Raw genomic sequence first — 27,816 nt, 5'->3', positions numbered from 1 at the left:
GAATACCTGTATTTTCCTACATATCCACCACATATGGTAGAATGTTCCTGATTCACCGCATCTCCAACAATTACTTGACACATTTTTATACATTTTTGAAAGTTTCCATCGATGTTGCATTTTTTGAAAGTTCTCTCCAATCGTGCAACAATTTGTGAATTTCCAATTGATCTTCCATAAATTTTCCCATTGGGCCTTTTAAAAGTAAAATAGTTGTTTATTTCCCTGACATCTGAAGGGAGGGTGTTCCACAGGGTGGGTGCCACTACCAAGAAGGCCCTCTGCCTGGTTCCCTGTAACTCAGCTGGAGCTGAGATTCCTGCCTGGCAGGGGGTGGACTGGATGCCCCTCGGGTCCCCTTCCAGACTCTCCTATGCTCACTTGCTATCGGATCTCCTCTCCGTCTCCTCTTTCCCAGGCTCAACATCCCCAGCTCCTTCCTTTGGCTTCTTCTCCCCTCCCAGATGTTCCTCCTCCTGCTTCTGGCCTGGGGAGGGGGCAGCTCAGGGGGGGTCCTCCCAAATGAAGCATCTCCCCATCAGTGGAAACAGTACAATGCACGGGATCTCCTTATTGCCACAGTTTTACAGGCTGCTTTTCTGAGCCTCTCTGCATGTCTGGTGCTTGTGTAAAAGGTGAAGCAGAGCTCCTTGTCCTGGCCTCAGTTCCAGGCTGGGGGGGTTTGGGATTTTTGGGGAGTCGTCTAATTGCCATGGGGGGGGGGAGAAAGTGGCGGGGGGGAGGGGGTTTCTGCAGAGGGTGGGGGTCAGGGATGCTTGAGCTGAGATTCCTGCCTGGCAGGGGGGTGGACTGGATGACCCTCGGGCTCCCTTCCAGCCTCTCCTATGGGAGGGGTCCCCTGCTTCTTGTGGGGGGGTCTCCCAAATGAAGCATCTCGCGGGGGGGGGGGTTCTCCCGGGCTCCTGCCTTGGAGGTTCCGCTCGGCTTGCCAAGGGTTAAAAGCAGCGGAGCCGGATTCCTAGAGAGGACCGGAAGTGGCGTCTTGGGGGGGCGAGGTCCTCCCTGCCAAGGCCCCTCCCCCGCCAGCCCCCCTTCTGCCAGCCGAGGGGCTGCTTGGTCTCCCTCTCTCGGGGTGAGTCTCGCCAGGGGGAGAAGGGGGGGCGGGGGGGGGGCTGGTCAGATCCTGCAGGGGGGGCCAGATCGGGGGGGGGCAAGGGGGGGCCAGGGCTCTGCCCCCTGGGGGAGGGAGGGGCGGGGGGGGGGGAGGCTGCGGATAATAATAATATTTTTTTATTTATACCCCGCCCTTCCTGGTTCAGAAACCGGGCTCGGGGCGGCTAGCAACCAACTTAAAACACTGCGTTTTCATGTTTTAATGTTGTATTTTAATCTTGTTTTTAAGTTGCGTTCCTTCCACTTGCTTTTCTTCCTGGTTGTTCTCCGCCCTGAGCCGGGCCTTGGCCGGGGAGGGCGGGGTAGAAATGAAATTTATTGTTATTATTAATTATAAAAGCGGCATGGAATGCAGTATAAAAAACATGAATAACAATAAAAATCAAGATGAGATGATCCCCCGAGCGAGGAGGCCGGGGGAGAATGAGCTGGGGGATCCCAGAGCCGGGGAGGGAAGGGAAATAAAAGACCAGGCTGAATTCGAATTAAAGGCCAGGCGGACCAGCTCTGTCTTGCAGGCCCGAAGGAAGGAGGTTCAATCCTGTGCGCCCCCCCCCCGCCGCCATGCTGCTTCTCTCGCTCCGCTTCCGCCCCAGGTCTCGCCATGGAGGCAGGAGAGGCCTCCAGGAACAGCAAAAAAACCCCCATTACGTGGCAGTTTTTCTGGCAGAGAAGAGAAATCAGGCGGGGGGGGAGCCCCTCGCCAGTGCAGAGAGTGGGGGGCGAGAGACCCTCCCCCCAGACTCTCTGCCCCAGCTGCAATTCCCAGTTCCCTGGCAATAATTATAATAATTATAATTATTTATAATAATAATTTATTTATAATAATAATAATTATAATAATTTATTTATAATAATAATTATAATATTTTATTTATAATAATATAATATTTTATTTATACCCCACCCATCTGGGTGGGTGTGTAAAGTGTGTGTATGCCTTAATCTAGAATGATTAACTTTGGCAAAATTCTGCATATAAGAAACTTTACTCTCTCTGTTTTTTAAATAATAATAATATTAATATTTTTTATTTATACCCTACCCTCCCCGGCTAGAGCCGGGCTCAGGGCAACTAATGCCAATAAAATTACAGTGGTACTTCAGTTACAGATAGGTAGCCGTGTTGGTCTGCCATAGTCAAAACAAAAAAAAATTTTTCCTTCTAGTAGCACCTTGAAGACCAACTAAGTTAGTTCTTGGTATGAGCTTTCGTGTGCATGCACACTTCTTCAGATACCCTGAAACAGAAGTTGCCAGATCCTTATATATAGTGAGAAGGTGGGGAGGGGTATTACTCAGAAGGGTGGTGGGAATGGGTGGTTGGCAGATAGCTGTGATGAGCCTGTTGACGACTCTTAACGACTGCAATAGGTCTTACAGGAAAAAGCAAGGGGTGAGAAGGTGAAAAATGGCTTTGTCATGTATAATGAGATAAGAATCCAATGTCTTTGTTCAGACCAGGTCTCTCCATGGTTTTAAGTTTGGTAATGAGTTGCAATTCAGCAGCTTCTCTTTCCAGTCTGTTTCTGAAATTCCTTTGTAGTAAAACAGCTACTTTGAGATCTTGTATAGAATGTCCTGGGAGATTGAAGTGTTCTCCTACTGGTTTCTCTGTCGGACATCAAGTCTGGTAGTTGTTCTCTTTGACATCTGGTGGGAGGCCATTCCACAGGGCGGGTGTCACTACCAAGAAGGCCCTCTGCCTGGTTCCTTGTAACCTCACTTCTCACAGCAAGGGAATCGCCAGAAGGCCCTCGGTGCTGGACCTCAGTGTCCGGGTAGAACGATGGGGGTGGAGACGCTCCTTCAGATATACTGGACCGAGGCCGTTTAGGGCTTTAAAGGTCAGCACCAACACTTGGAATTGTGCTCGGAAACGTACTGGGAGCCAATGTAGGTCTTTCAAGACCGGTGTTATGTGGTCTCTGTGGCCGCTCTCAGTCACCAGTCTAGCTGCCGCGTTCTGGATTAGTTGTAGTTTCCGGGTCACCTTCAAAGGTAGCCCCACATAGAGCGCATGGCAGTAGTCCAAGCAGGAGATAACTAGAGCATGCACCACTCTGGAAAGACAATTTGCGGGCAGGGAGAGTCTCATCCTACGTACCAGATGGAGCTGGTAAACAGCTACTCTGGACACAGAACTGACCTGCGCCTCCATGGACAGCTGTGAGTCCAAAATGACTCCCAGGCTGCACACCTGGTCCTTCAGGGGCACAGTTACACGGAGATCATCAACCAGTGCGACCAAGGCGTGAGAGGGAAGGAAGGAGGTGGCCCTTTGCTGTTTTATTTACAAGCCCACCACATATGAAAAAAAATGTTCCTTCTGCCGTTTTACACTTCTGAAACATGCTTGCATTAGCTTTGTACATTTTGGGCAACTTGTTTGGTGTTAAATACCATCTACAAATCAGCTTCAGATAGTTTTCTCTTAAAGTGTAACAAGAAGCACAACTTCTCCCTTGAAGACACTTTTATATTATGTCCCACATCTCATTGCAGCTTTCACCACTTAGTTTCCCATTCCAGAAGTCTTTTATCCATCTTAGAAATCAATCTTCTTATAACCCCCTTTCAAAAACAGAGCTTTACTCACTTCGGGTTGTGCGATTTCAGGTTGCGCACCACTCCAAACCCGGAAATACTGGAACGGGTTACTTCTGGGTTTCAGCACTTGTGCATGTGCAGAAACACTAAATCACACTTTGTGCATGCGCAGAAGCGCCGAATCGTGGCCTGCGCGTGCGCAGATACAGCGCTGTGGGCTGTGGACACTGCGGGTTGCAAACGTGCTTTCTGCACGGATCATGTTCGCAACCTGAGCATCCACTGTAGTCTAGTGATGCTTCATAATATAGTCTTAAATTTGACTGTGCCAATCCACCTTTCTTTAATATCTGTTAATATTTTATACCTAATTCTGGGCTTCTTTCCCTGCCAGGTAAACCTTGAGAGCTCCTTTGTTTGAACCATCCTGCATAAATTATTATCGGGTTTGCCTGGAATAAAAACAACATTTTAGGCAAAAGGTTTGTCTTAATTGCATAAATTATTCCTTGCAGTGAGAGTTTAATTCTCCCCCATCTTTCGAAATCCTTTTTTACTTCATACTACAACATAATTACCATGAAACAAATTTGGCCACTTTCCTTCTGGGAGGGCTAGAAACTTATTTCCCTTCCTTCCTTCCTTCCTTCCTTCCTTCCTTCCTTCCTTCCTTCCTTCCTTCCTTTTTATTATTATTATTTAAAAAAGAGCTCAGAATCTGGGCTGTGGTCTGCTTCAGCCCTGGTTCCCAGGGAATGTTTTCTCCTCCTGACCGTGATTCAATTTTATAACAGAACAATGGATTTGTTTTGTCCGAATTGCTAGCACCTCTGATTTCAACAGACGGAACGTGGCAGAAGACCAAGGGGCTTCTTCTCATCTCTTGGAGACTTCCTAACAGCAGAGATGGATGAGCAAGACTCAGCTGGCCCTGAAGTGGGCAGAAGCCAAGCCGTCCAAACTGAGAGCAGTGGGGGATTCTGGGAAAACTCCATGCAGAAGATCCTGGGAGAGGAGGACACTCTCCGCTCTGATGTGCAGAGCCAGCAGGTCAGTAAGTGCTGCTACCAGGAGGCTGAAGGACCCCGAGAAGTTTGCCACCAGTTCTACCAACTAGACCATCAGTGGCTGAAGCCAGAAAGGCACACAAAAGCAGAGATGGTGGACCTGGTGATTTTGGAGCAGTTCCTGGCTGTCCTTCCACCGGAGATGGAGAGCTGGGTGAGGGAATGTGGAGTAGAGACCAGTTCCCAGGCGGTGGCCCTGGCCGAAGGTTTCCTTCTGAGTCAGGCAGAGGAGAGAAAGCAGGTGAGAGAGACTTTCCTCTGGATGCTCCCAAGGGGCTCCAAACAAGAGGGAGAGTATTCCAAAATGCTCTACCAATGGAAAGCATCCTAAAGTTTTTGCCTCTTCTGTTCTATTTCAAATCCTTCATGTTCTGTTCTGAATCTGTGTTGCTCTTTCAGGGAAAGGATCTGTTAGCAGAAATGGGCCCCGATTCCTTTGAGGCAGAGAGGACTCCGTTGGACACCAGAGAGAGGCCAGTGGGTAAGGAAGAAGGATCTTTTTCTGTGTGTGGTCACATTTTGTTGATTTTGAAACTAATCCTTGGGTTCTTTTCATCCTTTTCGCGGGGGTGGGGTGGAGACATTTAGGGCCAAGAGCCCAGAGGTTTATTTTTACCCGACAAAATGTGAAATGGGTACAAATGCCAAGATGCCCTCTGTAGGTGACACTTTTTCAGAGGCACTTAAGAGATGCACTGCTTCACCCCCCCCCCAAGAGAAGTGTGGAATCATGGCTTCTCACTTGCCCCTTTCTCTCTCTCGCAGGTGAGGGAACGATGTTGGTAAGACCTCTTCTTCCGTCTTTTCATGGTGGCGAAGGGGATGCAGCAGAATTGGAACCAGATCAGGTAATAATAATAATAATAATAATAATAATAATTTATTTATACCCCACCCTCCCCAGCCAGAGCCGGGCTCAGGGCGGCTAACACCAATAAAATCACAATAAAAAGATAATAAGGGGGGGAGGGGAAAAACCCAATTTAAAATACAGGTTAAAATGCAATTTAAAATGCAGCCTTGTTTTAAAGTAGCTGATAAATCAAAACTATAAGGGAAGGGAAACATAAGGGTCAGACCGAGTCCAAATCAAAGGCCAGGTGGAACATCTCTGTCTTGCAGGCCCTGCGGAAAGATGTCAAGTCCCGCAGGGCCCTAGTCTCTTGTGACAGAGCGTTCCACTAAGTCGGGGCCAGTGCTGAAAAGGCCCTGGCCCTAGTTGAGGCCAATCTAACCTCTTTGGGGCTTGGGACTTCTAAAGTGTTGTCATTTGTGGACCTTAAGGTCCTCCATGGGGCATACCAGGAGAGGCGGTCCCGTAGGTAGTAGGTAGGGGGAAGGAGACTTGTGGAGAGGCTGAGGGGCGTCAGGATGCTGTCAGTGGTTCCTGGCTGGTTGCTCAAGAAAGAATAAAGACAAGGGAAAGTTTCTTACAGTCCTTACAGAGAGAGGCTATAGAACCCAGCCTCCTGGATAATGGCATTGTCCCAAGTGTATCTCCCCCTTCCTCATTCTTCACTTCTACGGGTGCTGCCACGTGCCCTCTGTCTTTGAGCTCTTTGCTCTCCTACTTTTAAGGCTCACCAGGTTCTGGGAGATGGAGGGTCTGGAATGCTTCCTAGTGACAACATGTCAGCCAGGTGTTGTTATAATATAATAATTTATTATTTATACCCCGCCCATCTGGCTGAGTTTCCCCAGCTACTCTGGGCGGCTCCCAATCGAGTGTTAAAAACAGTAAAGCATTAAATATTAACAACTTCCCTAAACAGGGCTGCCTTCAGATGTCTTTTAAAAATAAGATAGCTGCTTATTTCCTTCACATCTGAAGGGAGGGTGTTCCACAGGGCAGGTGCCACCACCAAGAAGGCCCTCCGCCTGGTTCCCTGTAACTTGGCTTCTCGCAGGGAGGGAACCGCCAGAAGGCCCTCGGAGCTGGACCTCAGTGTCCGGGCTGAACGATGGGGGTGGAGACTCTCCTTCTCCTGGCTCCCCCATGATTTCCCAACTTGCCCCCTCATCTGCCTCTGGGCTGTGACCTCCCTCAAACCCCTGTTGTGAATCTACACTGTCTTCCTTTTCCTCCTCCCTGGAAGGGTCAGGATGGGGAGGTGGTCCCTGCCCCCTCCCTGACAAGGGGGGTGTGGGATTATGAGGGAGTCCGGTGCGCTTCTGCTGCCACTCAGCTTTCCGGACTTGTAGCAGAGTAAACACAGCGTGCGCTTGTGTGAAAGCATGCAGAAAAGAGAGTCTGTACGCGGCTTCTTCGCTAATCTAAGAAGCTTTGTTTATGTACAGCAGCAATAATAAACCAGCATCTGCAGGAGACGCAGGAATGATGCCTCCCGTCTAGGTCAAAACCGAAAGCAGACACAACACAAAGTGGGCAGGACGCAGACTCTGAGCTGTTTAACCCTGTAAGCTCTGAATCTCATCACAGGGTGGGGTAGCCAGGGTGACTCTCTGCTTCTGTCAAAGCTGCACATAATAATAATAATAATAATAATAATAATAATAATAATAATAATAATAAATTTTTTATTTATATCCCGCCATCCCCAGCCGAAGCCAGGCTCAGAGTGGCTAACAACAATAAAAGTAACACAGCATTGTAAAATCAATTCATTCTAAAATCAATTCAAAATCAAATTAATGGCAACCACTGGGCCAGAGTTCTGTGAGGATTGCCAAAGGAGGCGGTCAGACTGTGCCTTGGCCAAAGGCCTGGTGGAACAGCTCCGTCTTGCAGGCCCTGCGAAAAGATGTCAAGTTCCGCAGGGCCCTGGTCTCTTGCGACAGAGCGTTCCACCAGATCGGGGCCACGGCCGAAAAGGCCCTGGCTCTGGTTGAGGCCAGCCTAACCTTCCTGTGGCCCGGGACCTCCAAGATGTTTTTGTTTGCAGACCGTAATGTCCTTCTTCGGACATATCAGGAGAGGCGGTCCCGTAGGTACAAGGGTCCTAGGCCGTATAGGGCTTTGAAGGTTAAAACCAGCACCTTGAACCTGATCCTGTACTCCACTAGGAGCCAGTGCAGCTGGTATAGCACCAGGTGAATGTGATCCTGCAGTGAGGACCCTGTAAGGGGGGAAAGGGGGCAAATGCCATTGTCAGGCTGGCAGCAGTTGACCAGCAAGAATTATGGACAAACTCCTCCAGCCTCTGCCTCTCACCTTCACAGTCAAGGGAGAACCAGGAAAAATAACCAACCAGCCCCCAGCTGCCAGTTGCCAACTGGCCAATCCTTACCCCAATACAGTGGTAGCTCAGGTTACATATGCTTCAGGTTACAGACGCTTCAGGTTACAAACTCCACTAACCCAGAAATAGTACCTCAGGTTAAGAACTTTGCTTCAGGATGAGAACATAAATTGTGCTCCGGTGGCGCGGCTACAGCGGGAGGCCCCATTAGCTAAAGTGGTGCTTCAGGTTAAAAACAGTTTCAGGTTAAGTACGGACCTCCACTGTGAGGAAATTTAGAAATTTTGGGTAGTAGTACACGAAGAACTAAAGATGTTGAAAATATCAATAACAAAGAAACCAGAGACATATCTCCTTGGATTGATAGATGAAGAGATACCACCAGGGGGGGGGAAGAATTTTTCTATTTGCAAGTACAGCTGCTAGAATAGTGAGTGCTGCTAGGTGGAAGTCACAAACTATAACCACAAAGGAGGAATGGATTTGTAAACTAAATGAATATTTAATTCTGGCAAAATTAACTGCTATAATAAGAAATCAGTCGAATCAGAAATTAAAAAAAGGAGTGGATATGAATGAGTTTTGATGAATGTATGGCAAAATATTGCTGAAAAAAAGATACGCTAATATGCCTAGATTAAAATGTGAAGTACTGGGTGGAAGAAAAATTAGTAAGGAAAGATAATAAGAATATATAGTTGAGAATAATATATATTTGAGAAGGTTGTGGAATTCAAAGATTATTGTAAATTGTATAATATGGAGGAAATCGAGTGGGGGCGGAGGGAAGTGGGAGGAGGGAGAAAAGGATAATATGATGGATTGAGGAAATAGAAATGTAAATGTATGGGGGGATGGGGAGGAAATGGTGTTGGCTTTGGTACATCTCTATTGTAATACAATATGGGGAAACCAATAAATAATTAAAAAAAAAAAAGAACGGACCTCCAGAGCAAATTCAGTTCTTAACCAGAGGTACCACTGTACCACCAATTCTCTGCAAAATGCATTCCCAGTGACATTACGTTAGAAATACTAACACGAGGCAGTTGACAAACCATAGAAAACAGCGGCCACGATTCACCTAACCAGCCCCATCAGTTGCACAGCAGGGCTTTCTGCACTCTCCTCCCCCTCCCTGGGCTCTCAGGTGGTGCACCGGGAGAGTAGAGAAGGGATCTTTCCGTCTCCCAAACGGGAACGCTTGAGCAGACAGAATGATTTGAAGAACACCGTGTGGAGTTCCACCCTTTGCCCAAAGATTAAGACCCATCATTAAAAGGAAGAGAAAACGTCACCTTAAACTCCCGTAATTGAAACAATACAATCCCATCAAAACAAGAGAGCAATTAACAGGCAGAAAACAATGTGTAGCAGATCATCCTTACGCTGCCTAATAGGAGACCTTTTTTCCTTTTCTTTCAGGGTCCAGTGAGCTTTGAAGATGTCGCTGTCCATTTCACAGACGAGGAATGGGAGTTGCTGGACCCTGACCAGAGAGCTCTGCATACGGAGGTCATGGACGAGAATCGTGACATCCTGGACTCTCTCCGTAAGGCTTCCTGCTGGATCATAATATCTGTTTTGAAATTCCATGTGTATCTCTATGTGATAAACCGCCAATATTTTGATGCAGTACAATAAGCATCTGGGATTCTAACATCCACACCATGAACCCTGAAGGGAGGGATTTACTCTGTTTACTCTGTGAATATTCTTCCTCCAGTCATCATCATCATTTTATTTGTATGGTGCCTTTCCACAGTTAAAACAAAGGTCAAGGCGGCTTACAATATGAAAAGATTTGCATAATTACAAATATATCAAAGTAGTCTTGTTGTTGTTTACTCGTTTAGTCGTGTCCGACTCTTCGTGACCCCCTGGACCAGAGCACGCCAGGCCCTCCTGTCTTCCACTGCCTCCCCCAGTTTGGTCAAACTCATGCTGGTCGCTTCGAGAACACTGTCCAACCATCTCGTCCTCTGTCGTCCCCTTCTCCTTGTGCCCTCCATCTTTCCCAACATCAGGGTCTTTTCCAGGGAGTCTTCTCTTCTCATGAGCTGGCCAAAGTCTTGGAGCCTCAGCTTCAGGATCTGTCCTTCCAGTGAGCACTCAGGGCTGATTTCCTCTACTGGGAAAACCATATCTTTGACTATACGGACCTTTGTTGGCAAGGTGATGTCTCTGCATTTTAAGATGCTGTCTAGGTTTGTCATTGCTTTTCTCCTTCTTCTTGGGAGAAAAGCAATGACAAACCTAGACAAAGTAGTCATAGAAATAAATAAAACACATGAAAAACTACACAATGAAACTGAACAATTTAAACATAAAAAGAAAACAATTTTCCCCCAAAATGCCCCAGTCCTTGCTGAGGAGCAGCCGCAGCAGCAGTTTTTATGAGGCCAGGAAGTTATGGCTTTTAAAATAATGACCAGGGGGTCTGAACTAACCTGCTGGATCATAAGATCAGTTTTGAAATTCAGCCCAGATCTCAATATGATGAACCTCCACTATTTGGATGGCGCAGAGCACGACAGCGCCACCTACAGCATCGGGGGTTCTAATACACTCAGTGCTCACCTTGAATGGAGGGCTGTTGACGTTTTAATAATGTTGTTGTTGTTGTTTAGTCGTGTCCGACTCTTCGTGACCCCCTGGACCAGAGCACGCCAGGCACTTCTGTCTTCCACTGCCTCCCGCAGTTTGGTCAGATTCATGCTGGTAGCTTTGAGAACACTGTCCCACTATCTCGTCCTCTGTCGTCCCCTTCTCCTTGTGCCCTCCATCTTTCCCAGCATCAGTGTCTTCTCCAGGGAGTCTTCTCTTCTCATGAGGTGGCCAAAGTCTTGGAGCCTCAGCTTCAGGATCTGTCCTTCCAGTGAGCACTCAGGGCTGATTTCCTTCAGAATGGAGAGGTTGGATTTTCTTGCAGTCTATGGGACTCTCAAGAGTCTCCTCCAGCACCAAAATTCAAAAGCGTCAATTCTTCGGCAATCAGCCTTCTTTATGGTCCAGCTATAATAATAATAATAATGATAATGATAATGATAATAAAAATAAAAATAAATTTATACCCTTCCCATCTGGCTGGGCTTCCCCAGCCACTCTGGGCAGCTTCCAACAAAATATTAAAATACAGTAATGATTCAAACATTAAAAGCTTTCCTAAACAGGGCTGCCTTCAGATGTCTTTTTTATTTTTTAATTATTTTTTATTACATTTCCCACCATCGTAACACAAACCACAAAGCAAATTAATACAAAAAAACAGAAAAGGAAAAAGAGAAGAAGAGAGGGGAGGAAAAGAAAAAAAAGGGGGGAGGGGGGGAAAAGGGGGAGAACAATAAACAAATAGACAATAATAACAAACTTAATTCTTCACAAATCCAACTTTTTAAACATCTTGAATGACTTCCTCAAATCCCTCCCTTCTGAATTTCCTTGTAATTTAAATATTATTTAAATTACAATATCATTATTAAACTAAAACAATTTCCAATTATAGTCATCTTAATTCACTTTTCTTGACATTCTGAATCCCATTTATTTAATTATAACTTAATTTGTCCTAGGCCTATTTGTTTCTTTCAAGTAATTCTAATTTTTTATATTACAATATTTGTTCAAATAGTCCTTGAATTTCCTCCAGTCCTCTTGAAACTCCTCTTCTCTCTGGTCACGAAGAAGCCTTCAGGTGTCTTCTAAAAGTCTGGAAGTTGCTGTTGCTCTTGACATTTTCTCTTCTCCAGTTATGGCTCTTTAAACAAAGATGAGGCTGGTCTGAAGTGCCCGGGCCTTTTAAAATGTAGATTTCAGTGTCATTAGGGAAGTTGAAGTAACTTCTGTCAGGTTTTTTGTTTTTGCTTCTGTTAAGTTTTGGTTGACCAGAGAGACAACTGGCAATGGACTGGATTCCATGGTTGGGCCAAACAAAACCTCTCCCAGAAGAGAGCCGGGCTTTTGGAATCTCAGGTTCCCATATATATATATATATATATATATATATATATATATATATATATACACACACACACACACACACATATATATATATATGTCAGTTAATACCAGTTAACAAAGGCAGTGAAAACTATAGTAAGGCCCCACATCTAGAATTGGGGGCTCAATTTCTTCCTGAGGACCTAATTAGTTTCTCTCTTTGTTTTTGTTTTAAATTTTTCTTGAGTTTTGCTTTACACCCATCCACAGAAAGATTCCATCCACAGTTCAATTTAACTCTAAAAAGAAACAAATACACAAAAATACATAATAACTAAATATCTTTCCCTCCACCAGTTACGGATGATGATTATTCTGAATTATCAAATCTTGTCTTTTGAGTTGACTTCTGTCCACTACCTCAATTTGAGTCATTCTTTTATTTCCTTCCTTAACTGCCTTCTTTAGATGTTGTTTATCTCCTGGTATGAACTTATTTAGGGACGCGGGTGGCGCTGTGGGTAAAACCTCAGCGCCTAGGACTTGCCGATCGTCAGGTCGGCGGTTCGAATCCCCGCGGCGGGGTGCGCTCCCGTTGCTCGGTCCCAGCGCCTGCCAACCTAGCAGTTCGAAAGCACCCCCGGGTGCAAGTAGATAAATAGGGACCGCTTACTAGCGGGAAGGTAAACGGCGTTTCCGTGTGCTGCGCTGGTTCACCAGATGCAGCTTGTCACGCTGGCCACGTGACCCGGAAGTGTCTCCGGACAGCGCTGGCCCCCGGCCTCTTAAGTGAGATGGGCGCACAACCCTAGAGTCGGACACGACTTGCCTGTACGGGCAGGGGTACCTTTACCTTTACCTTTATGAACTTATTTAATTATAATAACTGTTTTGTCCTTTGCAAAAATTAATCAAAGCATAATAAAGGTTTTATTTGAGAACAATGTTTTTCTAGGTAATTTTTATAACACTCCCATTCCTTACTGAACTTTTGGCTTGTTCGGTAACTAATTCTTTGTGATTTTAGCAAGCTCAATATATTCAAATAACTTTATTTGCTACTCTTCCATTTTCTGGCTATGAGCATTCTTGCCGCTGTAGTGGCATATAAAAATAGCCTTCTTTTATCGCTTGGGATATCTGATGATAGTAAACCCAAGAGAAATGCTTCGGGCTTTTTGACAAAAGTTTGTTTGAACATTCTTCGTAAATACTACCCTAAAAGTTCCTAATTTTCTTACATCCCCACCACATTTGTAACGTTGTTCCTTCTATCTGTTTATACCTCCAACATTTATTAGAATTGTTTTGTACAACTTTGCTAGTTTCTAGGTATTAAATACCATCTGTAAAACATCTTCATAATATTTTCTTTTAGTGTGTAGCACGCTGTGAATTTTAAATCCCTGATCCACAAATTTTCCCATGCGTCCATCTGTACTGTATGCCCAAAATCATTTGCCCATTTAATCATGACTTTTTTTAGCTCTTCATCTTTTACTTCCCAATCAAGTAATAATCTATACATTTTAGATAATATGTTTGCTTCTATTTTGTATTAATTATTTTTCTAGCTTTGAATTTTCTGTTATGAATCCATTTTTCTTATCTGATTTGAAAGTTTCATTCAGACACACACACACACACACACACACACACACACACACACAGACCGAGAAGCAAAACGTATTATCCCTTTCCCCGCCCCCCTTCCTGAAAATAACACTTTTAAAAATGAAAAAGAGAGTGGGGGAAATGGTTTATTGTATTAAAGCCCTTAAAACTAAATATTAATAATACCAAAAAATAAAAAAAAGTTTCATTCAATTGGTAATATTGCAGCCAGTCTGTCACATAATGCCTAATTTCTTCAAATTTATTTAACTTCAATTGATTTCCCTCCTCTTCCAATAATTATTTATAGGTTGCCCAATTCTTTTCCTTATGTTTTTCTTTACTGAAATGGCTTCTAGTTATGAAAGCCACCAGAGGGTTTTCTGTTCCAATAGGCCTTTGTATTTATCGCATACTGTGTATGCTTTCCTTATTATACAGTTCAGAAAACCCCTGTAAACCTTCACCTTTCCGTAACATATATAGGCGTGATACCCAAATCTGTTGTCCAGTCCTTCCCAATCCAATAATTCCATCATTTGCAAAATTAACCATTCTTTTAACCAGCATAGACATGGTGCCTCATAATAAATCTTCAAATCTGGCAGGGCAAAACCAACTCTTTCTTTAATATCTATAAGTAACTTGTTTTATTCTGGGCCTTATGTCCTGCCAGATGAAGGTTGATAAGTCTCTCTTCCATTCTTTGAAGCTTCCTGCCCCGCCTATCACTGGGATTGCCTAAAATAGGAACAACATTTTGGGCAGCACATTCATTTTAATTGTGGAGATTCTCCCCGAAAAAGAGAGATTCAGTCTTTTCCATATTAATAATTTTGTTTATCTCTTTCCATGTCCTAATGTAATTATCATTGTATAAATTTATGCTTTTCACACTGATCCAAATTCCTAAATATTTATTCCCCCCCCACACACACACACACAATTGATAGACCAGATGATGCCTCCAGTTGTAATTTGTCTTGCTCCTTTGTATTTTTAGCCAACAATTTAGTTTAGTCTGTATTCAATTTAAATCCTGCTACCTGCTCAAATCCATGGATTCTTACTAGAATTTTTGGTAAACTTTCGAATGGGTCTCCTGTTGTTATTACTAAATCATTTGCATAGGCTTTTAATTTAAAGGCTTTATTTCTTACTCTTATTCCTTTTAACTCTGAATCTTCTCTAATTGTCATTGCCAATATTTCCAGAACTAGGATAAACAGCAGTGGGGTTAATGGGCAACCGTGTCTGGTTCCCTTCTTTATATTGAAGCGGTCAGATATTTCATTGTTTATTATCAATTTTGCTTTCTGATTTTGATAAATTACCTCTGTGCTTCTCCTCATCCCATCACCTTTATGGTTTTTTTCATACATTTCCAAGATATATTGTCAAAAGCTTTCTCTGCATCAACAAACATCAAGATTGTCTGCTTGTCTGGTGTCATTTCTAAGTACTCCAATATATTAATGCTTCTTACCATGATTCTGGTCCTTTTCCTTCTTTTAAGATCTTGTTCTTAACTGCTTTTAACGGTATTGCAAGTGAATCTTCTAATTTTTTTGTAATAGCAAGTCGGCAGTCCATCTGGTCCGGGAGACTTCCCTGGTTTCGCCTTCCTTATCCCTTGATGGGTTTCCATCATTGTTATTGGAGAATTTAAACATTCAATTTTGTCACTTATAATCCTTGGAAATTTACATTCTATTTTTATCACTGTCTTCTTTTTCTGTTTGATATAATTTTTTGAAATAACTTTTTAATTTTTTATTTATTGCTTCTGGGTCATCAATAACCTTCCCTTTTTCTTCCAGTTTCTCTATAATCCATTCTTTTTGTTTCTTTTTTAGTTACCATGCAAGCAGTCTTCCTGGTTTATTGGCGAATTAAGTTTTCTTCTGTTTTAATTATTTAATCTTTTGTTCAGTTTCTTGATTTATGAGTATAGAAAGTTGTGTTTGTAGCATTTTGATATTTTGTTTCACCGTCTCATTTTTTTGTTTTTCAACAGTTCTTTCTCATTAGTGCGAATCTCTTTCTTAATTTGCTCCATTTTCTTTTCTTTAGTTTTCCTCTGAATGCTGTTTTGTTGTATAAAAAAACTCCTCATTACTGCCTTTCCTATATCCCTCACTGTATTTATATCAATTTATTCACTTACACTAATTTCAAAAAATTCTTTTAGGGTGCTTTGCGCTTTTTTCAGTATCCCTTTATCATTCAGGATGTTTTCATTCCTTCTCCATCTTTGTCTTGCTTTCCTTCCACCTCTCAGTCCAAAATAACTGGATTATGGTCTGAGATTAAGTAGAATTTCTGGGGGGTGGGGGTGGGTTGGTTTTCAACATTAGGCTACTAGACACCCATATCACATTACTTCTGCCCGCAGATTTTTTTGGATCTGAATAATGTGTAAATTCTTTCTCTTTGGGGTCTTTGCTCCTCCATATATCCTGTAAATCAAAGTTTTCTACTAATTGAAAAATAGTTATTCGAAGTCTTTCTTATTTGGTTGTTTTTTCTCTAGTCATTTTATCTAACTCTAATGAGGGTACTCCATACAGATCTCTCAGTAATACAGTTTTTTAAAACTACTATAATCTAGCATTTTCTCAAATAATCTAGGGTTCGAATATATTATCACTCCTCTTTTTTTATCCTGTCTCATGAGATAAATGCTGAACCCAGTTTTTTATTAAGACTCTTCTATGTTTTCTGGCAACATGTGTTTCTTGCAAACAAATAATGTCCCTTCCCCCCCCCCCCATTAATATGTGCTCTATTTTGTTTCTTTTCATCTTATTGTTCAATCCATTTACAGTCCAAGAAAAATATTTTACATTCATCATTTAATTGTAATTTATTTCAATACTTCTTTCAATAAACATATCAAAAAATGAATGTAATGAAAAAATTCCAGACATATTCCTAAACAGTAAAACCTTAACCTTAGATTCTCTTCTCTAGTCCTCTTGATCACCTGTTGAGTCTACTCTTTCCTCCCCTTTGTCTTTTTGTTGTAGGTGGTGATGAATTGGAAAGGGAGATTGACGAAATCTACACAGTGGATGAGCCATATACATACATGGAATGTGAAGAGAACTTCAGCCAGAGCTCCTATTCTGCTTCCCAGGACATTGGATTTCTCTATCAATACGACGAATGCATTAATAGCTTCATTTGGCAGGATGGTCTCTCGTCACATGACAGAACGCAAAAGGGGGAGAAACCATATCTGTGCTTGACATGTGGGAAGAGCTTCAGTCGGAAGGACCACCTTGTTTCCCATGAAAAAATTCATACAGGGGTGAGACCTTATCAATGCTTAGAATGTGGGAGGAGCTTCATTCGTAGTTCCGCTCTCACTTCCCATCAGAGAATTCATACTGGGGAGAAACCCTATCAGTGCTTGGAATGTGGGAAAAACTTCAGCTGGAAGGAAAGTCTCACTTCCCATCAAAGAATTCATACGGGCCACAAACCGTACCAGTGCTTGGAATGTGGAAAGAGCTTTCGCCAGAGGGGCGATCTCACTTCCCATCAGAGAATTCATACAGGGCAGAAACCATTTCACTGCCAAGAGTGCGGAAAGAGCTTCACACAGAGCACTAGTCTCATGCTCCATCAAAGAATTCATACAGGGGAGAAACCGTACCAGTGCTTGGAATGTGGAAAGAGCTTCAGTCGGAAGGACCAGCTCACTTCCCATGAGAGAATTCATACAGTGGAGAAGCCCTATCAGTGCTTGGACTGTGGAAAGAACTTCAGTCGGAGGGTGAATCTCACTTCCCATCAGAGAACTCACACAGGGCAGAAACCATTTCCCTGCTTGGAATGTGGAAAGAGCTTTAGTCAGAGGGTGAATCTTGCTTCCCATCAGAGAATTCATACAGGGCAGAAACCATTTCACTGCCAAGAGTGCGGAAAGAGCTTCACACAGAGCACTAGTCTTGTGCTCCATCAAAGAATTCATACAGGGGAGAAACCGTACCAGTGCTTGGAATGTGGAAGATGCTTCCGTCAGAGCACCTGTCTCGCTTCCCATCAGAGAATTCATACAGGGGAGAAACCATTTCCATGTCAAGAGTGCGGAAAGAGCTTCTCACAGAGCACAGGTCTCATTCTCCACCAAATAACTCATACAGGGGAGAAACCGTATGAGTGCTTGGAATGTGGGAAGAGTTTCACTCGGAACAACCAACTCACTGCCCATCAAAGAATTCATACAGGGGAGAAACCGTATGAGTGCTTGGAATGTGGGAAGACCTTCCGTGATAGGAGCAATCTAACTACCCATGAAAGAATTCACAGCGGGGAGAAACCATTTCAATGCCAAATTTGTGGGAAGAGCTTCACACAGAGTACTGGTCTCATGCTGCATCAAAGAATTCATACAGGGCAGAAACCCTATCAGTGCTTGGAATGTGGAAAGAGCTTCAGTCAAAGCACCCATCTTACTTCCCACCAGAGGATTCATACCGGGCAAAAACCGTTTCAGTGCTTGGAATGTGGAAAGAGCTTCAGTCGGAAGGAAAGTCTCAGTTTCCATGAAGCAACTCACATGGGGAGCAGCCAGTTAAATCCTAGTGATGTGGAAACAGCTTCAATATCAGGAGAAGTCTCACTCTCCTTTTAAAAAAATCATACTGGGGAAGGATACCAGTGCTTGAAACGTCTGCTAAGATGGAAAGAAAACAGCAGAAAAACATGCTTGGCCAATCTCAATAAAGGCCTCTCATGATAAGGACTTCCCTCTTCTGGAGTACAATATCAGGCCTGCTGGAGAATGCTTGCAATGTTCCAGTATGTACTATCGGACCCAACGAAGGGATCCAGTATCCTCATTCACTCTATCGTGGGCAGGATGATGAGGTCAACCAAATAACAGAATCTTTGGAAAACTTTCCATACTGGCCTCCAGTATCTATAATCGAGGTCAAGTACCTTACTTCACAGTTAAAAAATAATAAAGCACCCGGCATAGACTATTTGGCCCCAGAACTGTTGAAATCTAACGTCGGCTGGTGGGCCTCCCTGCTGGCAGTAATATTCTCATTTATCGATTCACCCGGGTTATTTCCTGAAGTCGGGGCCACAGCTGCAGTCACCCCTTTATTCAAAAAGGGCCTTCCATCCGATCCGGCTAGTTATAGACCAATTCGTTTGCTACCTGTAATTAGCAAATTATATGCAAAGCATCTTTACAATAAGATAGTTGATTAGATAACCTGATGGAGCTGTTTTTGCCGAAGAGCAAGCAGGAATTAGATAAGGCAGATCCGCTATAGACCATTGCTTTTAGATAAGTATGTTATAGATAAGTATGTTAAGAAACCAGGTGGTGTGCTATATGCAGCTTTCATTGATCTGAAAGCTGCATTTGATTCAATCTCTTGAGTAAGACTGGGGTAAGTTGAACTCTTCAAGTATAGATAAAAGATCATTGTTATTGATTAAATGTCTGTATAAAAACGCTGTGCTGAAAGTGTGTTGCTCTACAAATGGGCAGCTCATGGCATCCGTACCAGCCACAAAGGCAGTTAAGCTTTGTTAAATTTATATATTTAATTTATATATAAATGATATTGTCCAGAGTTGAACATCTCCAGAGGATCATGCCTCTACATTGGCCACAAAAGCCATTTCTATATTATTATACAGAGATGATGCGGTACTTCTGTCTAGAACAAGAGTAGGCCTAAAAAGATGGATGAGGGCATTCTCAGGATACTGCCAAAGAGAACAGCTGGCTGTGTATTGCAAGAAAACTAAAGTTTCAAGAAATGATAGGGCCCATAGATGGTATGGTATATAGAAGTTGATCAAACAAGTTAAAGTCTTTAAATACCTCTGCCTTGTTTTTCAGTCAATAGGGTCAGGGGGAGCACATCAGAAATGTGCAAAGGAAAAAGTGTCTTGAAGCGCCAAAATTCTGTAATGCTTTTTCCATACAAAAGGTGGCGATCACACACCATCAGCCCTTGAAGTGTTTAAAGCCAAGCCCCTAGAACAGTTACTATATGGGGCTCGGATTTATAGAAGCTGTTCAGTCTAAGTTTCTAAGGCAGTTTTCCCCCCTGTACAATCCTGTGTTCCAAATTCTTCATTGCGCTTGGAAGTAACCCGTTCTGGTACTTCCAGTTTTTGGCGGTCCGCAACCCGAAAAAACGCAACCTGAAGCGTCTGTAACCCAAGGTATGACTGTACAGCCTTCAGCTGTACTTTAGGATCTGTTTCAAAAAATTCCGCTGGGAAAATGGTGGTGTCCCTGTGGAGATGGCAGTATTGAATCAGTAGCTCATGCGCTTCTGGCTTGCATTCTTTGTAAAGATTTGAGGAATGAGGTTATTGCCCCTCTGTTATTGCCCATGACACTGGACGCGGGTGGCGCTGTGGGTAAAAGCCTCAGCGCCTAGGGCTAGCCGATCGAAAGGTCGGCGGTTCGAATCCCCGCGGCGGGGTGCGCTCCCGCTGCTCGGTCCCAGCGCCTGCCAACCTAGCAGTTCGAAAGCACCCCCGGGTGCAAGTAGATAAATAGGGACCGCTTACCAGCAGGAAGGTAAACGGCGTTCCGTGTGCTGCGCTGGCTCGCCAGATGCAGCTTCATCACGCTGGCCACGTGACCCGGAAGTGTCTACGGACAGCGCTGGCCCCCGGCCTCTTAAGTGAGATGGGCGCACAACCCTAGAGTCTGTCAAGACTGGCCCGTACGGGCAAGGGTACCTTTACCTTTACCTATTGCCCATGACGGGTCACTCAACCATCGCTACTGTGTCCTTTCTTCTAGCAGATCAAGATAACCAGGTGACAGCAAAAACTGCAAATTTTTTAGCAGGGGCGATTAGAGTAAGATCTATTACAGTCATGCCTCGGGATAAATATGCTTTAGCTTACGCTCCGCGGTGACCCAGAAGTAACGGAACTTCGCAGCTCACACATGTGCAGACGCTCAAAAAGCAGCAAATCACGACCCGCAGACGCGAGTTGCGTTCACTTCAGGAATGCGAACGGGGCTCCGGAACAGATCCTGTTCGCATCCAGAGGTACCACTGTATTTGATTATTGATGTAAACTTCCAGAATGTATTTTGTATAGTTAAGTTTTTACCCCTATCTCCTGTCCAATGTGTTGTATTTTAGTGCTTGAAATGTGGGAAGGGCTTTATTAAAGGCACAGTAGTCAATGTAGGGGGGAAACCGTTTCAGTGCTTGGAATGTGAAAAGGAGGAGAAGCCTGTGGGCTTCAGTCAGAGGGTCAGTCTCACAGCCTATCAAGGAACTTACAGAGGGGAGAAAGCTTTTTTCTTTCTTTTTTTAGAAAAAGCTTTATATTCTCTCTTGAAAGTTCAGAAGTGCATAATTACAGGTGCACAAAGACACACACAAAAGAAAAACAATACCCATGTAGAAAACAAAACAGAATAACAAAAAAGTATAAATTCCAAAAAAAATAAAATGTTATTGTAGTTAAGCTGCCCTTAATATGGTTCCAGATATCATTGATCCATCGGAAGTCTACATTTATACACAACTTGTTCACGTGTAGCGAGTTTGTACATATCTTCAATCCAGTTGTGGAAGAGAGCCTTGTTTTTATTTTTCCAGTTCATCTATACCTGTCCTTTTGCCATAGTATGGGTGCAGAGAGTGTGTTCGTATTGTCCCTTAGTTAGATTCCATGTTTTGGGGATATAATTGAAAAGGATGTTTTCCTCTGCAAATCTAGGGTTATTCCTTACAGTTGTGTTGATCATCTCTTATTACCTTCTGCCAAAACGTTATCAATGTACGACATTGTTCAAACTTGTGTTTCAGAGAAGCATTATCTCTGTTGTATCTCCAGCACCTAGATGTCTTAGATGGTTCTTTCACAAATAAGTGCAATGGAGCCCAGTAAGTTCTAAATATTATTTTTTCTTTTATGTGCTTTACTTGAGGGCAGAGATAACACAGTTTCACATTATTTTGTCAAGATTGGCATATCCCACTCTGTATTTCATTTCTCCTTTATGAACTATGTATAAAACTGGTTTGCTATAATAAACATTTACACAAGGCAATAGAGGGTCTTCTTTTGTAACATAAATCAACTGATTTCATACCTCTGGGGTCTCTGAGGCTGTAAAAGCTGCTGGTCTGTAAAGAGCCGTTCCCCAAGTGTCTTCTCAGATGACATTGTTTTGTTTATCACAAAACCTCACAGTACTGTTCAAATATTAAGGCCAAATATAGATGTTCTTGCCAAATATCTCAGGATATACTATAGGGACGTGGGTGGTGCTGTGGTCTAAACCACAGAGCCTAGGGCTTGCCAATCAGAAGGTTGGCCCTTCGAATCCCCGTGACGGTGTGAGCTCCCGTTGCTTGCTCCCTGCTCCTGCCAACCTAGTAGTTTGAAAGCACCTCAAAGTGGAAGTAGATAAATAGGTTCCGCTCCGGCGGGAAGGGAAACGGCGTTTCCATGCGCTGCTGTGGTTCGCCAGAAGTGGCTTAGTCATGCTGGCCACATGACCCAGAAAAACTGGACAAACGCCGGCTCCCTCGGCCTATAGAGGGAGATGACTGTGCAACTCCAGAGTCGTCTGTGACTGGACCTAACGGTCAGGGGTACTTTTACCTTTATACTATAAATTGGTCTAAATCAGAGTTAATGGTAATAGGAATTTAAGGGGGGGAGAAGTCAACTGTTCAAACAACACTAATTTCATTATTCTATAGGCAACATTAAATATGTAGGCCCAGCAATCGGTGTTTCCTAAATTAATTTTCAGAGATCTGGAATAATCTGCGAGCAAGGATAGGCACAGAGCTCTTGTCCTTTGACAACCTAGCAGAGAAGTTGACATGGCCTCTCCCACCCACCGTAACCCTGGCAACCTCCCCACCCCTTGGTGGTTTCCATGGCTTGGCTATCAGCACCACCTTTGTCAGGCCCTCTGGGCTGGTTGCCCTAAACGTAATGCAGCTGCGTTTGGTGTCTCCCCTTAATACTCTGAATATTAGCAAATATTAGCAGAATTATCCCATTTGCTAAACTGAGAATTTGGGGGGATCTGCCCTTCCCCCATTCATAACAACACAAGGTACCCCCAATAGGCAAAATAAAATGCCCCCCGCAACCACACTGCCCTGCATTTAGCCAGAAAATGGGGCACCCCTGGCCAGATCCAGTCTTCATCTGCACACATCAGACACGAGGAGGAAGATTAAGCTGGAACTGAGATTCAGAACAACGGCAACGTCTGACACTTTTCCCCAGGCCATGGGGACAGAGGACCAGATCTTGACCAGGGGGACCTTTTTGCCAGTATCTCTCATATATTCCTAAAGCACAAGCCTTTAGAGGTCAAAAGCAGCCCTTTGACCCACAAACTGGTTGGCAGCCAGTGAAGCAGGCCAGGATCGGGGGAATATGTTCAAGCCATCTTCTCCCAGGGAGCGGCCTGGCCTCTGAATTCTGCACCAGCTGAAGTTTCTGCACCGCCTTTGGAGACTGATCTCTGTTACGCCTAGCAGTGGTCTAACCTAAAGGCAGAGACGACAGAGGCCCAGCTCTCCGTGCCCAGATAGGGGCACGTCAGCAAAGTCTAGGCAACACGGTGACCATGTACATACGCAATAAACAATATAGAATTCCTTCAAACCATAACAAGTACAAAATGAAATCTTTAGTCTCAAAGCCTCTGAAAATCTTTAATTGAAGCGAGGTACCAGACATTGTACAATGAAAGACAAATGGGTATTCAGCCAATATGATGTCCAACGCTGAACAGAGATTCCGGATATTGACTCCTGTTTCATAGAATTATTTGTCAGCGTGGTGGGAGGATATAGAATAGCTTCATCATCCCATCTTATTTCAAATGAATGTATGCAAATGAAAGTATCAAATGCTGTGGAACAGTGCTCATGTAATAATGCAGTCACAGATAGGGGCACAGCTGGGCCACCAGCCGAAGCCCATGGACCGCAAAGGATCCAGGACTGGCCCCAAGCCACTGACCAGCTTCTCCGCAAGGCAAGACACGGACGGCTCCATCATCTGTGGAGAGCTGCGTGGCCTCAGATGCCTTACTCAGGGCTTGCTCACACTCACATGCACACTCCCTCCCACCCAGGCCGAAACTGCATAGGGCTCTGGGTGCAGGGTCCTTCCTGGATCCCTCTCCACAAGGTGGGTCAGATGCTTCACCTCCCCGACAGCTCTCTGACGGCTCCTCCATCTGGATGGGGCTTATTGGATGCTCCTTCCTCCCTGACCCCCAGACCCCTCGCCAAGGGGGCAAGCAGCGTCTGGACCCAGATGATGAGCGGAGCTCCTGCAAACTCATCCCCCTCCCTGGCTTGGCCGAGAGGAAGGGGGCAGGACCCTCTGCTCCCTGACTTGGGGGTCACCGCATGCAGCCCTGAGATTCTCCCTTCTCCCAATGCACTCCTCTCTGCCTCTGGGCCCAAGGCGACCTGAAGACAACAACAAGGACATGGGGGGGAGCGACAGGCCGGGGGGAGGGAGGTTTCTGCTGAGGGTGGGGGTCCCTCTGTCAGGGATGCTTGAGCTGAGATTCCTGCCTGGCAGGGGGGTGGAATAGATGACCCTCAGGCTCCCTTCCAGACTCTCCCATGCTCTGCTTGTAGTGAGGGGTCCCCTGCTTCTGGGGGGGGGGTCTCCCAAATGAATAATCTCTGGGGGGGGCATTCCTCTCGGGCTCCTGCCTTAGAGGAGGAGAGAGCTGGGCTCCAGTTATGCTCAGCCTGCCAAGGGTTAAAAGGAACAGAGCTGGATTTCAAATCCAGCAGAGGTTATCTTTTGATCCATAAAGTCAAACAGTTTTGGTGGTGTTGTTTCATGTTCCTTTGTGCAACTTGATTTTCTGAGGTTCCATTTCTATATGGAGTGTAGCTACTTCTGTATCAAAGCATAATATATTTTAAGATGTAATGTTAACGGTAGAAATGTACCATTTCATCCACAGTGAGCTTCACTGCTTGTTGTTGTTTAGTCGTTTAGTCGTGTCCGACTCTTCGTGACCCCATGGACCAGAGCACGCCAGGCACCTCTGTCCTCCACTACCTCCCGCAGTTTGGTCAGACTCATGTTTGTGGCTTCGAGAACACTATCCAGCCATCTCATCCTCTGTCGCCCCCTTCTCCTTGTGCCCTCCATCTTTCCCAGCATCAGTGTCTTCTCCAGGGAGTCTTCTCTTCTCATGAGGTGGCCAAAGTACTGGAGCCTCAGCTTCAGGATCTGTCCTTCCAGTGAGCACTCAGGGCTGATTTCCTTAAGAATGGATGCGTTTGATCTTCTTGCAGTCCATGGGACTCTCAAGAGTCTTCTCCAGCACCATAATTCAAAAGCATCAATTCTTCGGCGATCAGCCTTCTTTATGGTCCAGCTCTCACTTCCATACATCACTACTGGGAAAACCATGGCTTTAACTATACGGACCTTTGTTGGCAAGGTGACGTCTCTACTTCTCAAGATGCTGTCTAGGCCTGTCATTGCCCTTCTCCCAAGAAGCAGGCGTCTTTTAATTTCGTGGCTGCTGTCACCATCTGCAGTGATCATGGAGCCCAAGAAAGTAAAATCTCTCACTGCCTCCATTTCTTCCCCTTCTATTTGCCAGGAGGTGATGGGACCAGTGGCCATGATCTTCGTTTTTTTGATGTTGAGCCTCAGACCATATTTTGCGCTCTCCTCTTTCACCCTCATTAAAAGGTTCTTTAATTCCTCCTCACTTTCTGCCATCAAGGTTGTGTCATCTGCATATCTGAGGTTGTTGATATTTCTTCCGGCAATCTTAATTCCAGCTTGGGATTCATCCAGCTCAGCCTTTCGCATGATGTATTCTGCGTATAAATTAAATAAGCAGGGAGACAAAATACAGCCTTGTCGTACGCCTTTCCCAATTTTGAACCAATCAGTTGTTCCATATCCAGTTCTAACTGTAGCTTCTTGTCCCACGTAGAGATTTCTCAGGAGACAGATGAGGTGATCAGGCACTCCCATTTCTTTAAGAACTTGCCATGGTTTGCTGTGGTCGACACAGTCAAAGGCTTCACTGCTAAAGAATCATAAATTTTGTTTGGGGAATTCAAGGAGGCGGGGAAATCATTAACCTGCTGGCACGAGTTTAATGTTGTTTGGAGACCAGAACTCCCAGGAATTTCATATTAGCTATGTGTTTGTGTGTGTTCAGCAGAATTGTAGGTGAGATTGAATAAAATGCGTCCCAGGAAATTCACTTTGACTTCTTATTCATTGTTTCGAATGTGACTTCACTTACAGATGAGAATGGACCATGTTGATTGCTGAATAATTACACCATCGTCCCCTCATTAATTTGAACAAGCCCTTGAGCATGAATAAAAGAGGCACAGCTCTGATCCAGTAGCCACTCATATCATGCTCTAGGATGCCATTGATATAGGGGGCTTAACGTACGCCTGGTGGAATCGGCGTTGGGAATTCCATTCCACCCTTGCTGCAGATATGTGGGACTGTTTACATGTCACGTGTCTGTTTACATTTGAGCACAGATTGCTGGAGTCCTGTGAGCGGAACATCCGCTCTGTATTGCTTTTGTTTTTCTCTTGGCAAGGAGAGAAGCCATGTTTTCTTTGTCCTGATTTATGTACAATAAACGTAGTCTATTATCCACGCCTCGAACCAGATCTGTTGTGTGTTTACTCTGCTGAGTAACGTGTGCTCATGCAAGCACAGCAGCATGATGCGTGGATGCATGTCAGAGGATGACTGATGGATCTCCACAGCGGCAAGGCTGAGAAGGGAGACCCAAGCCAGCTGGCCTTCTGTCCCACAGTTCCGACAATCAGGACAACCAGCGGGAGACAGTGGCGTAGCAAGGGAAGCGGTGGGGGTGAGCCACCCCGGGTGTCATCATGAGGGGGGTGACAAAATGCTCAACGTTTCCGAGCACAATTCAAAGTGTTGGTGCTGACCTTAAAAGCCCTAAACGGCCTCAGTTCAGTAGACCTGAAGGAGCGTCTCCACCCCCATCGTTCAGCCCGGACACTGAGATCCAGCGCCGAGGGCCTTCTGGCGGTTCCCTCATTGCGAGAAGTGAGGCTACAGGGAACCAGGCAGAGGGCCTTCTCGGTGGCGGCGCCCACCCTGTGGAACACCCTCCCTTCAGATGTGAAGGAAATAAGCAGCTATCCTATCTTTAAAAGACATCTGAAGGCAGCGCTGTTTAAAAGACATCTGAAGGAGCTGCCCAGAGTGGCTGGGGAAACTCAGCCAGATGGGCGGGGTATAAATAATAAATATTTATATATTTATAATAATAATAATAATAATAATAATAATTATTATTATTATTATTATTATTATTATTATTATTATTATTATTGCGCCCACTCCCAGCCCCTGAAAGAAAGCAGCAGCTTTGGGCAAACAAGGCCACCACGATCCTTCCGCCGCCACCAGTTGCTCTGGTGGGAAAGGAGAAGCAGGGCAGGGGCAGTGGGGGTGGAGGCTGAGAGCTGGGGAGAGGTCAGCGCGAGCCCAAACCTCCAGGACACCGACCCTTGAGCCCTTCTCCGCCCCAGGGAGGCCACGTGACGGCTGGCTGTGTCACAAAAAGAGAGTTAGGTTCCTTTTTACCTTTATCAGAGCATTTTCAAGAAAGACAAAATGACACAATTCTCTTCAGATTACAACCCTTTCTTGATTATCAAGTAATAAGCAAAAAGGACTCAATCATTCATCACTCATACATTCCTTTCATACCTGCCAGATGGCTGGACCCACTAAAAGATGGCCAGTCTCTTCCATGGGTCGTCGGACGGCAGGTAGGACAGCATGCAAAGGCCTTGCAGGTTCTTATACAGGCCCAGGTCCCATACGGCTCCATTGTCTTGTATTGAAGGGGGTTGGACTAAGTGACAGCTGTCGTCACGCTTATTCCTCAAATAGACATGAATAGTGGAAAACAGTCTGGTTTCCGCCATGTTTGATTCCTCAAATAGATATGAATAGCATGTTTCAAACAGTCTAGTTTCCACCATATTGTCACTGTCCTTATGAACAGTATGTTTCTTTCCACATGTCTTCTTTAAGAACAGTCATTTGTCTCAACCGTATGTTTGGTTCTCCGGTTATTCTTTATTTCATCCAGACGTGTTGTCATAACATGTCCAAAGATTAGGAAAAGAAGAAAGAAGAAGAAGCAGGATTGGATGAACATTCAAAGAGACTGTAATTTTGGATTGTGACTCGGCTGAGATTTGTTGGAACAGTTTTAATAAGGCTTTACAGAAACTGGACCTAGAAACTGGAGAAATACC

General features: G+C 44.5%; 1 protein-coding gene and 2 long non-coding RNA genes across 5 annotated transcripts; 2 read left to right on the top strand and 1 right to left on the bottom strand.

The window, feature by feature from the left end:
• Positions 1–119: 119 nt before the first annotated feature.
• Positions 120–25,751, top strand: LOC310757421. Its single transcript, XR_014545187.1, has 3 exons — positions 120–353; positions 24,110–24,500; positions 25,578–25,751. It is a non-coding gene; the product is annotated as an uncharacterized lncRNA (long non-coding RNA).
• LOC310756577 (uncharacterized protein) lies at positions 1,006–18,192 on the top strand. 3 transcript variants are annotated; one of them, XM_083600879.1, is made up of 7 exons: positions 1,030–1,093; positions 4,079–4,166; positions 4,510–4,992; positions 5,151–5,232; positions 5,517–5,599; positions 9,377–9,503; positions 16,534–18,192. In XM_083600879.1, the coding sequence occupies exons 3-7, from the start codon at positions 4,591–4,593 to the stop codon at positions 18,144–18,146; spliced, it is 2,307 nt and encodes a 768-aa protein (XP_083457005.1). In that variant the 5' UTR covers positions 1,030–1,093; positions 4,079–4,166; positions 4,510–4,590; the 3' UTR covers positions 18,147–18,192. The 3 variants fall into 3 exon arrangements, with proteins under 3 accessions (XP_083457004.1, XP_083457005.1, XP_083457006.1); XM_083600878.1 differs by lacking the exon at positions 4,079–4,166 and having other exon boundaries at positions 1,006–1,093; XM_083600880.1 differs by lacking the exon at positions 4,079–4,166 and having other exon boundaries at positions 1,031–1,093; positions 4,479–4,992.
• On the bottom strand, positions 16,724–23,040 carry LOC310757460. The gene is made up of 2 exons (XR_014545230.1): positions 20,260–23,040; positions 16,724–19,884 (listed from the first exon to the last, which is right to left on the bottom strand). It is a non-coding gene; the product is annotated as an uncharacterized lncRNA (long non-coding RNA).
• Positions 25,752–27,816: the final 2,065 nt, after the last annotated feature.

Source organism: Podarcis filfolensis (genome assembly GCF_964270895.1).
Source record: "Podarcis filfolensis genome assembly, chromosome: 2".
Taxonomy (NCBI): Eukaryota; Metazoa; Chordata; class Lepidosauria; order Squamata; family Lacertidae; genus Podarcis; species Podarcis filfolensis.
Note: the sequence above shows the minus strand (reverse complement) of the source record. Positions and strands in the feature narration are given on the sequence as shown.